The 12,007-nt window shown below is 44.7% G+C and overlaps 1 protein-coding gene across 1 annotated transcript in view; it reads left to right on the top strand.

The window, feature by feature from the left end:
• Positions 1-12,007, top strand: part of LOC147683491 (putative serine protease K12H4.7) — a 599,324-nt gene that overhangs the window by 77,076 nt on the left and 510,241 nt on the right. Inside the window, exon 2 of the mRNA XM_086943904.1 lies at positions 7,204-7,391. Coding sequence (XP_086800030.1) covers positions 7,204-7,391 — 188 coding nt within the window. The remainder of the gene's footprint in view (positions 1-7,203; positions 7,392-12,007) is intronic.

Below are 12,007 nucleotides of genomic sequence, written 5' to 3' on the forward strand. Positions count from 1 at the left end.
GTAGGGCGCAAAATGTCCAAAAACGGAGAATTAAAATGCTAGCATATGTTTAAAGAAAAAAAAAGAAGAAATCTAACAGGAGAATTCCAGCATCGTGGTAGATAAGGACAGCCTGGAAAATACGCGCAGTTAGAAGGAGGCTCTGGTAGCAAGAAGAAAGAGGAGCTTTGTGTTGAAAACAGTTAGGGGGGACAAAATGGCCGCCGAGATCACGATATTAGCGAAAATTCCTCATGCAGGATAAGGCAGGCAGAGTATAAGCATTAGCACGGTAAAATTTGAGGAAATAAGCTCACCATGAGCATATGCAGGGGTTCAAAGCAGCAAATGGAAGCAGCATTTACCGATGTGATGAGCGCGTCAGACGTGCGAGAGAAAAACAAAATGGCGGTCGCGGCTGACAGGGAGCCGCTCGCAAATGCCGAGAACAAAGCTTGCTTGGTGCCGAAATCAGCTGCCGCTGGGTTCGCGACGTTCCCTTCACATTCCGGCAGGGAAAGCTTCTTCCTGCAAGCGGCCGGCACAGGTGAGAGAGGGTGAATCCCTCGGCTGAGTCGGAGCGCTCACATCAGAGCCGCCATCCGCATCGGGCGCTAAGCCACGCCCCCTTATGTAACTGTTTTGATGATGGAAGTTTCTTAAAACTCTTCAGTTGGTCAAAGCGTATAGCGGACACTTTTGTCACTCCTGTTTCAGACGATATATTGGTGTCGAGTTAGAAGCCCACATTGGGTATGTCTCTAAGTAGGGATGGAGAAGTTTGCAGAGATTCAGGCCAGCAGGCTGTGAATCTGGAAGGAGATGCATTGGTCATTAGCAGCACCTTGGTTTTGATAGGATTCATCTGTAGTTAGAAAACATCGACTAGCTTGTTAAAGTAAGAGGATTAGTCTTTCCATCGTGTTGAAGGAGCACATTTGTACTGGGATTAGACAGGCTAAATTTGATTTAAGGGGCATCCACGTACATATAGCAGCTGAGGCTAGGTGTTGTCGGAGAGTGGATGAAAAAGCAGTATGGGCACGAGCACCCCCTGTGGGACACTACAGTTCAATTGCGTAGGTGTGGAGTGAAAAGGTGGTAACTTACTGATCTGCTGAAAGTCTCTTAAAAACTAAGTAACTTGTTTGACTCACCAGCCTCACTTCTTCTAGGATTTTTTCATAAATAACAGTGAAACAAGTTCAGCAGTTGGGTTTTAAGAAAAGAGAAGGGAATGTTCATGAATTTAGCTTTGCATAAACTAGTGCTTGTAATGACAGCTTGGAACATTGAATCAAGGTTGGCCCATCCATTGGTGTGAAAGAGTTTGAAGTAACCACACTTTGGATATTTTGATTAGTCTAACAAAGGCTATTGCTTGTAAGAATTGTACCTACCTAGATGAAGTTACGTAATATTATAGGTGGTAGCGAGGTAGATAAGTTCTATTCTTTTTAAATGTTAGCTTTTGTTCCTTTATCCATTATTTCTTCTGTTTAGTCATGAAAATGCTGACCATGCTTGTAAAATACTGTCCAGGTGGTAAGCCTAGATAGTCACTAGGCCTTGCAGCCATAGTCCAGCACTGTGAGGCCCAAGGAAACAGGCTGATTAGTGAATCAGCCCTCTCCACCTTCAAAACCAGTTGCATCATCTATAAAGCCATCATGACTGTGTTACCCCTGCCTATCTGGATGTCTAGTTCTCAATATCCAATAGTTCTACCCACACCTACAGCAAAAACACATTTCAGGCAGAAGATGAAGTGCAAAAAAGAGAAAAGCAGGGCAAAAAGCCATCCAGACATCCCCAACTCTGCTACAATTTATAAAACCGCTGAATACTCCTCTCTTTAAAGAGCAATACATCATGATGTAGAAACAGTTCATTAACCAGCTACCCGTCCTATCACATATTGACAGTGACTTCTGCTTGCACCATGTACTTTTACCCACTGCCTTTCGGGTAGGATTGCAGTATGTCAATAACACGTATATTATGCATATAACAATGGAAACAGTAGGTAGCATTTGAATAAAGATACGCGTTTTTGAGAAACTTAGGCCAAACATTTCCACCCATTGTGACGCATATAATGTATTTTCACTTAAAACTTTAAAGAAATATACATGTGCTTATTTTATTAGGGCTATTATTTACGCTTTTATTATTTGAATGATCACCAGAAAAATTGCTCTTAAATAAAAAGTATCTTCTCAATGCAAGACGACTTCAATTTATGGCACTTCCATGTGATGTAATTTCCTGGGTTGTCACACTTTGTATGCAAATTAGAGGGGCCCTGCACATTCCTTTTTTACCCAGGGCCCCACAAAATCTAGATCCTCCCTTTGTTCAAGAGATGTGATGAATCGCTGGATGTGGCCAGTCAACCCACAAGCAACACACAATTAAGAGTTTAGGAACTAAACAATAAGTTCTTGATTTTGCAATACTTAGGGATAGAAAGAATTAAAAATAGTGTTATGTTAGTTTCAGTTCAATGTCTCAACATAAGTAGGGTGACATGTTCGTCAGTAGTATGATCTGAAGTTAGTTTTTTTTCATTCTTTTATTGCTATTTATGTCGCAAATTCGAATGCCATAATTTCAGATCACCTTTAATTTGGATTACTAATTTAAGATTACCGTCGTATTGACTTGAACATGTTAGTTGGGCGATGCATTTAACTTGCCTTCATGTATTTGTATGTTTAATATTTTTTTTAATTAATATTTAATCTAACGTTATTAAGTATAATTTCGCCTGATTTTGAATATATTTTTCCTCTTTTCCTTTTTGTTCGTGTATTGTCAAAGAAATGTTCTTACCTTCAGGAGAGAAACAAGAATTGATTGACAAAAAAAATGAATTGTCTGTTAATCATTCCGTCAATGTGTCCCCATAAAAGGATTCTTTGTGAGAAGATTGAAAAGTATGGGCAAGACCAAAATGTATACTTTACTACACGAATTTCTAGTACTGATTACATAGCAAGATTTCATGCAAAAAAATAAGAGCAGGTTATAGTAGATGTCATGAAAACAGGTGAACAAATCGGCCACTGGTAACAAAAATTCAAGCAGAGACATTTTTGTTCTGGGGCCCCCATTTTAATACGTTACCTGAATTCAATTTCAACCTAATTTTTTAGCTGGTTTAAAACAAACCTTTTGTTCTTTTATGATAAACTAGTATTTTGTGTGTTCTAGTTTTGCTGCATTTGATTCAGTGAAACTTTTCTCGACACTTGTGGATTGGCATTACTAAATTAAATTATTTTAAAGTACAGTTGTTTTCTCTTGAGTCTAACACGTCTAATATAAGACTTCATATCCTCCAAGGCCAGAGTTTTCTTTGTTGCCTCAATTCTTTCAAGCTACTTGGCGACGCCGTCGTCGGATAGCACTCGCATCAGATTCTGGAAGATAAAGGCCTTCCAGTAGCCACGGTGGCATGCTGCTTGTAATATATTTGGTCTTCAACGCCGGACATTGGATCATCTGATGAAGGGTCAGTGTTTTGTGCAACAGAACACTTTAGTGAGAACAGCAGGCCGGAGAAGACTAGCTTTTACACACTGACATTTTAAGTGTCTCTACATAAAATCAGATTTTAGCACACTAGCCCAGATTAATTTATTTATGGCCATTAATAGGGCATCCTGTCAGTCATCTACAGAGTCTCTGGGAGCTGGGTAGTCATTGGTTTGTTGCATTTTATGAGAGGCTTGCTGTGGCCGAGGTAAAAAAAAAATGCCTAGAGGAGAGATGGAGTCGATTCCCTTCTTTATGCAAAACATCTTAAAGGGATTCAAGTGAATAAAATGCTCTTGTGTCACGAGACGTTCTGAGCCAACTCTTGTGCGATGCTTCCCTAAAATATTCCAAATACCATATCATTGAAGATCTAATTATCAGAGCAAAGCAAACTCCCCAGCTCCATCTCTCCCGTCACCAGGGGCATGTGTGAAAAGTGGTTGGAGCAGGTGGTCACCGGCCCATGTTTTCAGTGAGGGGACTTATTTGTCTGTCATTCTTGAGACTTTGACATAAAAAACAAAAGGGAAGGCTGATAAAGGAGGAAGATATGAAAACATTGATATAGGGAGAACGCAGAGATGGGAAGGAGTGAGGTTAAAAAAAGGTGGGACGTGCAGATCGGTGAAAGAAGCATGCACGAGTGGAATCAAAATTTGGACTCCTGACACTCGGCCACCCCATCATCATCATCAGCAGAACCCCCTTCAGGTTCCTAAATTAAATATCGGACACCCGTACCTAATATTCATTTAGGAATTATACACCACTCACTGTACGTTTGAAGCTCAGAAAAAGTCATTAAATATTTTTTAAACCTCTTTATTTAAAGTTTTCATTTGAAAATCATCGCCAAAAGAGTAAGGCGATTCAAAAATACCTCAGTGGAGTACGTATGCTGTTGGATTTACAACTATATTATACAAGCCTATAGAACGTGTATGATATATAAATGAAATGAGCTAAATCACTGGGTAAGGGGTAGAGAGAGTAGTGAGGGGCTCACCCCATTGCTTATTTTATTTTCCGGGGCTCGCACTAGAACTTATTTGTCAACATCAAAGCATAGTTCTGACAGTCCACCACATGATGGCAGTGTCTGTCTATTTTTCATGCCGTGAGACTAATTTTCAGAAGAGCACATCCAGTTTGAAACAAACTTCAATATACTTTGAATCAACTATACTTTGACTAGGCTGCACAGGCCTTTTATTCTGCTGGGCGTTTCACCAGTGGGCAGCTGGGCTGGAGCCCTTGGAGTGCGGATTTGATACAAAAGGCTGCTCCTGGGGCCTATATCCCTTTCCCCAGCTCCCCAAGGTTATCTGCAGCAGAAATAGGGGGCTGAGAGAGAGCGAGAGAGAGAGAGAGGGAAAGAGAGGAAGGGAGGAGAGAGAGGTGCATCGAAAGTAATCTGAGAAGGAAAATAGTAGAGAAGGAGAATAAATGGACAGGAAAAGCGATTGTGTGAAGCAGTGAAGGAGCAGGTCTGATATGTGCATTTTTGCTTGGGCTGACCCCCCCCCCCCCTCTTCCCCCCCCCCCCCGGCCGGTAGCCCTGCTTATAGCAAAATAGACCCACTGTCTTGTCACCTATAGCCTCCCCTCCCCCCAACTAGTAGTACCTACAGAGGAGTATTCTTGGTATGTAGGAACACTTATACCATCTGTGAGAGCTCTAGGCCTCATAATAAGTTTCTGTGTGGGGTGTACCAACCCCCAATCATCTACTTGCTACCAATATTCGTTTTTTCTTGGTGTCTCATTATTTCCCTTATGGAAGAGGTAATGCCTTGTTGTATGTTGCAGCTTTTGGGCCTCCGTGTCTTTTTCAGGTTGATGTTTATTTTGTTTCCAATGCTTGGCTATAGTGATCCCGGTGATGGTCGTACTAATGTATACTTTTTTTGCCCTGATTGGCGGGGGAAGCGGGAGATATCATTACCAATCCTTATAGCCATTGGGCATCATTTTAACTGTATTCACCTCACCAGAGAAGATATGGGCTAACTTGGTGGCTTTTCAGTGAATCGATGGGGTAAACAGCCATCTGTAACCTGCCCCCTGTGATTCACGGTGAGGGGGGGGGGGGGGGGGGGTACTCGATGGATTTAATGGGTCGAAAATGTTCTCTCTCTCATTCAATGTGTTTCTCAAGCACTGATCCCAAACTGTGCAATGGGAAAGCAACCCACCAGTCCACCAATCCCCTCTTCCACTTTCTCTCCTCCGCCAGGCGGGGGCGCCACACCTATTGGGCACTAATGAGGCACTTTTGAAAGCTATCATTGGTGCAGCATTTTTAATGTCGTGTACACGTAAAAAAACTGTCTTACCCTCACCGCGTGGCTGGGTTTCTAATAAAGGACACGTGAGCGCGCATTCATCTTTATTCAAAAGGTAGTAGTGTTGAAGTACAATTTTCAGCATCTCCTTTTAATTCGTATTAAAAGAAGACCTACTTTGCTTTGCAGTTTACAAACCGTACACCAAAGTTATTTTACAAAGAACATTGTAACAGCTCGTTCTGCTTAAAATGATTACTTTTTAAAGGGTTGACGCTAAAAGGCTGACTGCCATTGCCAAATAAATACTTCCATGACACGTTGGAGACGTGGGGTGGGAACACCACTCCTGCGCCTCTGTGCACAAAAAACATGTGGAGCTACTGTGCAGTGGTTACAGTCCCTTCATCCCCCTCAAAAATCAGACGATGGGTCTCTCGCTAGGGAGCTTTAGACCAGGGGCAAACTTACCATCCATGGTAGACCATGTACTATATATACATTTTGCAGCTTTCAGTAAACACATGTTCCAAGCTTCTTTCTTGCACTCCCCATGTTTGGCCTCGTTAGTATGTGGACTTTTGTGGAATTATTGGAGTAAGTGTGTGTGTTCTGACCTGAAATTGGAGTGTGTTTGGAACAGGATCCTTTGCAGGAGGTGGAAAAACATAGCTACGTTTTTCATTGATAATCAGCATTGCAATTGTGTGAACTTTATATATATATATATATATATCCAAACAAGGTAGCCCCCAAGTAGGAAGAGGCCGCAGGTTAGATGAATAACTCCTTTAATAGTTCGAAAGGCAGCTGCATACAGGGAAACAGCCGGGCAGCAATCATCAAAATAAAATCAGCCAGACCGGTTTCGGGAATCCTTTCCCTTCGTCAATGGCTCTCCGCTCATCACAGGCAGTTTTTTTCATGTGTTCTTGTTTCATTCACAACTCGCGCCCCATTGGGTGTGGCCGTACACACGGCCTGCTGGTAGTTGTAGTGCCACATTATCCATCTCATGTGAGTCTGTCTGTTGAAACGGCAGAGAAATAAATATATATTAAACCCCTGTGGGTTGATGTTCAGTCCTGCTGAATACACCCAATGTCATCATCAGCTGCCTTTAAAGAATTACCTCCCGTTTTGCAAAGTGGCCCCGAAGTGGCATCATCACGGGTCTGCTTTTGCAGCGGGCTTCTTCCGCGGCTAGGCTCTGCCGCTTAGACATCCATATATATATATATTTATATTATATATATATATATATATATATATATATATATATATATATATATATATATATATATATATATTCATTAGAAAACATTTAAAAAAACGTTTGATATTATTAGGGTTAAAATATAAATGGCATAATAATTCCAGTGTCTTGTTTTTACAGCGATATTTCGTGAATGATACCTTTGCTTCAAACGGAAGTAGCGGCCCCGTTTTCCTGATGATTGGTGGTGAGGGGCCTGCAAACCCGGCTTGGATGACACAAGGTACCTGGTTGACCTACGCGCAAAAACTGGGAGCCGTCTGCTTAATGCTGGAACACAGGTTCTATGGGAAGAGTCACCCCACTCAGTAAGTTTTGTTATCAAATAACACGTGTAATCATAACCTGTGGATACATGTGTTAGTGGGCTCATGTCTAAAATACAGCAAGGAGGGAGGGGCGTTTAAGCATGGTGCTCAGTCAATCCTTAAAAAGCTGAGTGATTCAGATGATGTCTTGTAAATCGCAAAGGCACCATCATAAGTGGCATTTTAATGATGCCGCTTGAAGGGGGCATTAGACCCAACGCATGTTGGACATTACAAGGCCCACAATATAAAATACAAGAATGTTCCAGATAGTTAATTTTTTCCAGTGTAACAACTGTCACTTGTTTTCCAATTTCAAGAACTGAGACGTTACACTTCGCTGCCACCATCTTTATTCCTCCTGTCCACCCTTCCTTCCGAAGAGGCACATGCCACTTAGTTGCTTTATGCAGAAGGACTTTTTCCCACTTGAAATGTGTCGGAGAACCGAAAGGAGAGTTCTGATTGCCATAAACTTCAGGTGGTCAAAGCTCTGCTTATAAGCCCATGGCTTATTCTATTCAATGTTGGCGCCTAAATAGGTAGTCTTGAATTCATCACTGGCCTCTTTAATCCACTTCCAGACACTTTCTGCCCCTCCCTTTTACAGGCTCCTGCTTACTCCCTTACAGTTTCTGTTTTTCTCTGCCTCCTCCTTTCCATCGTGTTTGGTTTTAGGTTGAGCATCAACGCACATGCGCTGTCTGCAAGACCTGCTGTAATCGATACCACTCCTCTATTCCCACCTGGGGATTACCCTAGGCTCAGTGCAGAGACTGTCTTCTTTCCTGCTTCGTAATTCGTTCCTGCTGCCAATACCTCGCTTCCGTTAAAGGGTGAGGAGCACAGCCCAATTACAGTTTCCATACGCCAGCATTTGTCATGTGCTGTTTGCAAGATCTCTTTTTATAAATGTTACTTTTCACTGCTTGCTTAGCTTGGCTTCTCCCTTTCGCGTTGTTATAAGCCCTCTCCCCGTTGGCCGCATACTCCAGAAGTGAACCACTGTTCTTTCGCTGCTTCAGCTGTGCCGTTGAATTATTATTTTTTTTACTTTAAAGTTGAGCACGACACGCGCTCTCCCCTAGTCTTCGCCCACTTTTTTTCAAAATTCCATTGACTTCCCTCTTCTATATCTCCAGTTTTGCCCTGTTCTATTTCTATGTTTACTTACTTTCCTCTCTTCTAATCCTTCCTCTTTATTGGTGATTTTGGATGTCTCAGACTCTCAGTCTGAGCTATGGCGGGGAAGGAGTTGTTGCAGCCTACACCACTGGAGCCTGTGCCTTCTCCTGCACCTTTTCCACTACCATATGGTGCAGAGCGGAGGGAACAGCTACATAGGGAACTCTACGACTGCAGACTCCTCCCACCAGGAGTTGTCCGGTGTAAATGGCTGCGCTAGGATGCCACTGGGCGGCAGGTAGTGCAGCATAGCTTGCCGGAGGCATTCTTATAACAGCAGTACCATGCCTAGTCTTGATGACGTGAGCCATCACTGCCCTGCACCAAGCACCATTTGGCTCACCTGACGCCCGCTTTCACACCCTTTTCTGATGTCATTTCCTATTTCTCTCCCTTCCTTTCATTCCCTGTACTCAACTCTTCACCTTACTTTCCTCCTGCTCTCCCCTTTCCCTTCTCCTGACCTCCACCAGGGCTGTTCCCTCTCGTGCACTCCTGTCTTTTTTACTTTTTCCTCTCTTGCTTACCACCCCGCTTCCTCCTCTGCTACTCTCCCCTCTCCCTCCTGCATTAGCCCATCCCTACACTACCCTCCCTCCTTTCCCCTGCTGTCACCTTTTTAAAAAGTTCCCATATTTTCATCTTGTCCTTTTATCACGACTACCTGCAGCCCTCCTCTTCATCTCTTCCCACTTCATCTATTTCCCTCCATAAAGCTTGCTATTCTTCTTACACTCTCCAGTCAGCCTACTTCTCTTCTTTACTCCTCTCTGCTCACTCTTCTCCACTCCTCCTGTATCCTGGCTGGACCTGCGCTCTCCTTCTCCACTCCATCACTCCACGCTCAGCTGCCCTCTACCCTCTTTCTCAACTAAACTTTCCTTTTATTCATATCACACTCCCTCCTTATCCCTTCTCTCCAACTAGACCCCTCTCTCTTCTACACCTTTCTTCTCTCCTCAGTCCTATACTTTGCCTTCTTCCTTCCGCAATCACTCAACCTGCTCCACACCCTGTCCACCTTTCTTCTCTCATCTTGACTCTCACATTTACTGTCTTTACCCCCCTTCCTTTTCTGCTCTCCTTCTGCCATCTAAGCCACCCTCCTGCTTTCCACTCTTTCCCTTTCCGTCGCTCTCTCCCTCTTTCCTTCCCACTTCGCTTCTCTCTCCCTTTTCTGTCGCCCCGTGTCCACCCTTCTTTTCTCTCAGTGCCTCTCGTATTTAGGCCTCCATACCGCCTCCCTCCCATACCCACCCCATTGCCTGTTGTCTTCTCTTGTTTCATCGCCCTGCCTTCCTCCCTCTCTCACCCGCCCTTCCTTTTACCTCTCTCCACCTTCTCTACTTCCTCCACTCTTTCTACTCATGTTCTTCCTATTTCACACCTTCACTTCCTCACTTGTTGTCTTTTGCTACCCACCTCGCAACTGATCATTTACTCTCCCCACAAATCCTGCTTGCCCTCTTACCCTGCCACTATAACTCTTCCTAGGCTTCATTCTCTTTTCTCCCCCCATTGCTCTTCCGTACACTTCTCCTCTCCCACTTTCTTCAGTGCTGCCTCCCCACCTTCCATCTCTTTTACCCTTTCTCCTCCATTCCTTAGCTCATTTATCCCCTCTCGTTCACTGACTTTCCACTCCTCTTTCATTCTGTCTTCACTTCTCCTTCTCATATGATTCTTCCACCTTTGCCTCTCCACCAACCATCTCTCACTGGCACATTGGCTTCTCCCATTTTCTACACAGGAACTCTTCCACCCTCTACCATCCACTACCATCCCTTCTCTACCCCCTGCCCCCTTCTTCCTCTTCTAGGTCGCCCACATTCTTCCTCGCTTTTTTACCAATACCTCATACAGTTGCTAAAATGTGCTACCATGCATCTTTCTCGTAAAATACACCCCCTAATCCTGTCTCACTCAGCCTCCGCCGTTTCACACACTTGCCTATTGCACACTCAGTGGCAAAAGAAAAGAATTTCATAGCTCCCTGTGGCGCGCTGATGCAGGTAAGGGGTAAGGCCAAGCCAGCGCGCTAAGCAAACAAACGCTCAGTCACAGTACTATCTTGGCTGAAGGTCATTTGCGACCAGGGGCCCGATTATTTGTACCCTCAAACCAAGCACGGTCATGAGGGGTGATGCATGGCTACAATGTAGTGTATCGGCCGGGTGGCACTCTTCATCCCTCCTTTCCTTTAGATGAAACATTAATGGGAGAGAAGTGAAAAAATTAGAAGAATGGAACATAAGAACTAAAGTAAATCACACAGTATATCATGTTGGTACATTCCTTGACAAGAGCCAGCGAGAGCCCAGCAGATTAATACGAAAAGTCTCTCAGCTTTTGGCTTCGCGCAGGGTTGTGTCTTAGCAGGTACCGTTGGCTTTGGGAGGACTATCCCCCTGTGTCGCCCATGGTGTTCTCCGGGGATCTCTTGGATGCCCCAGGCGGTGACAGATGTGTGGGGCTTCACCCCTGGGTGCTCAACCCTTCCGGTCCCGCGGTGGGCCCTGGATTCAAGTTTGTGCCTACTGCTGTCTCCACAGGCATGCACACCGGTTCATCGCTTTCCTCCTGGGACGAGCAGTTGGCAGTCGGGGCACCTGGGGCTTCTTTGAACTAGGACACATTTCTCACCACTGTGTGGTGACCTTGCTGCGCCGTGACCATGGTGCCATCTTCTCGGGTGACTGTCCAAACCTTCAGTTGAAAGGGTGTGCAAAACTTTCAGCCCGGAGGTGATTTTTGAGGACCACCTTTAATCCTACGCGCACAGCCAGAGTTTTTGGTTCCTCGGCTCGTGGTCACCCTCGCTTTGGTTGTTTTCCTCTTCTGCTGGGCTCTTTCAATATCTGGGCATGGTGGTACCCACTCGGGGTCCTCTGGGATAAGGTCCTGTGTTGAGCGCTTCAGCAGGAGTGTGGCCGGGGTGCATCAAGTTGTTGAGTGGGGCATCTGCTGATATGGGAGCAAGAATTGATGCAGACTGTGAGCTCCGGATCTTGGTGCTGGTCCATGCTGATTCTGAGGCTATGAGTGTCCTCAGGAACCGCTCGACCTCGCCTTGAGGACACTGGTGTGATGCGGCAGTGTCAAATGGCTCCGCGCTCCAGGAAGTCGTGGAAGTCCTTGCCTTGGAACGGGGGCCCGTTGTCTGATTTTACTTCTTCTGTCAGCCTGAACATGGCGAAGATCTTTTCCAAGGGCAGTTGGACATATGTGAACGCTGTAGATGGCACCAGGTCTACCACTGGGAACTTTGAGAAAGAGTCCATGATGACCATGGTGTGCTGCCCGCCCGGGAAGCTCCCAATGTTGACACTAATCATCAACCAGGGCATGCAACATGGCTCTGTGATGGTACATGGGTGGCACCTCTAGACTTCTTCGTCCGCAATGTCATCCATGCTGATTTATTCAGCGTT

This window comes from Lissotriton vulgaris, chromosome 11, assembly GCF_964263255.1.
Source record: "Lissotriton vulgaris chromosome 11, aLisVul1.2, whole genome shotgun sequence".
Classification (NCBI taxonomy): Eukaryota; Metazoa; Chordata; class Amphibia; order Caudata; family Salamandridae; genus Lissotriton; species Lissotriton vulgaris.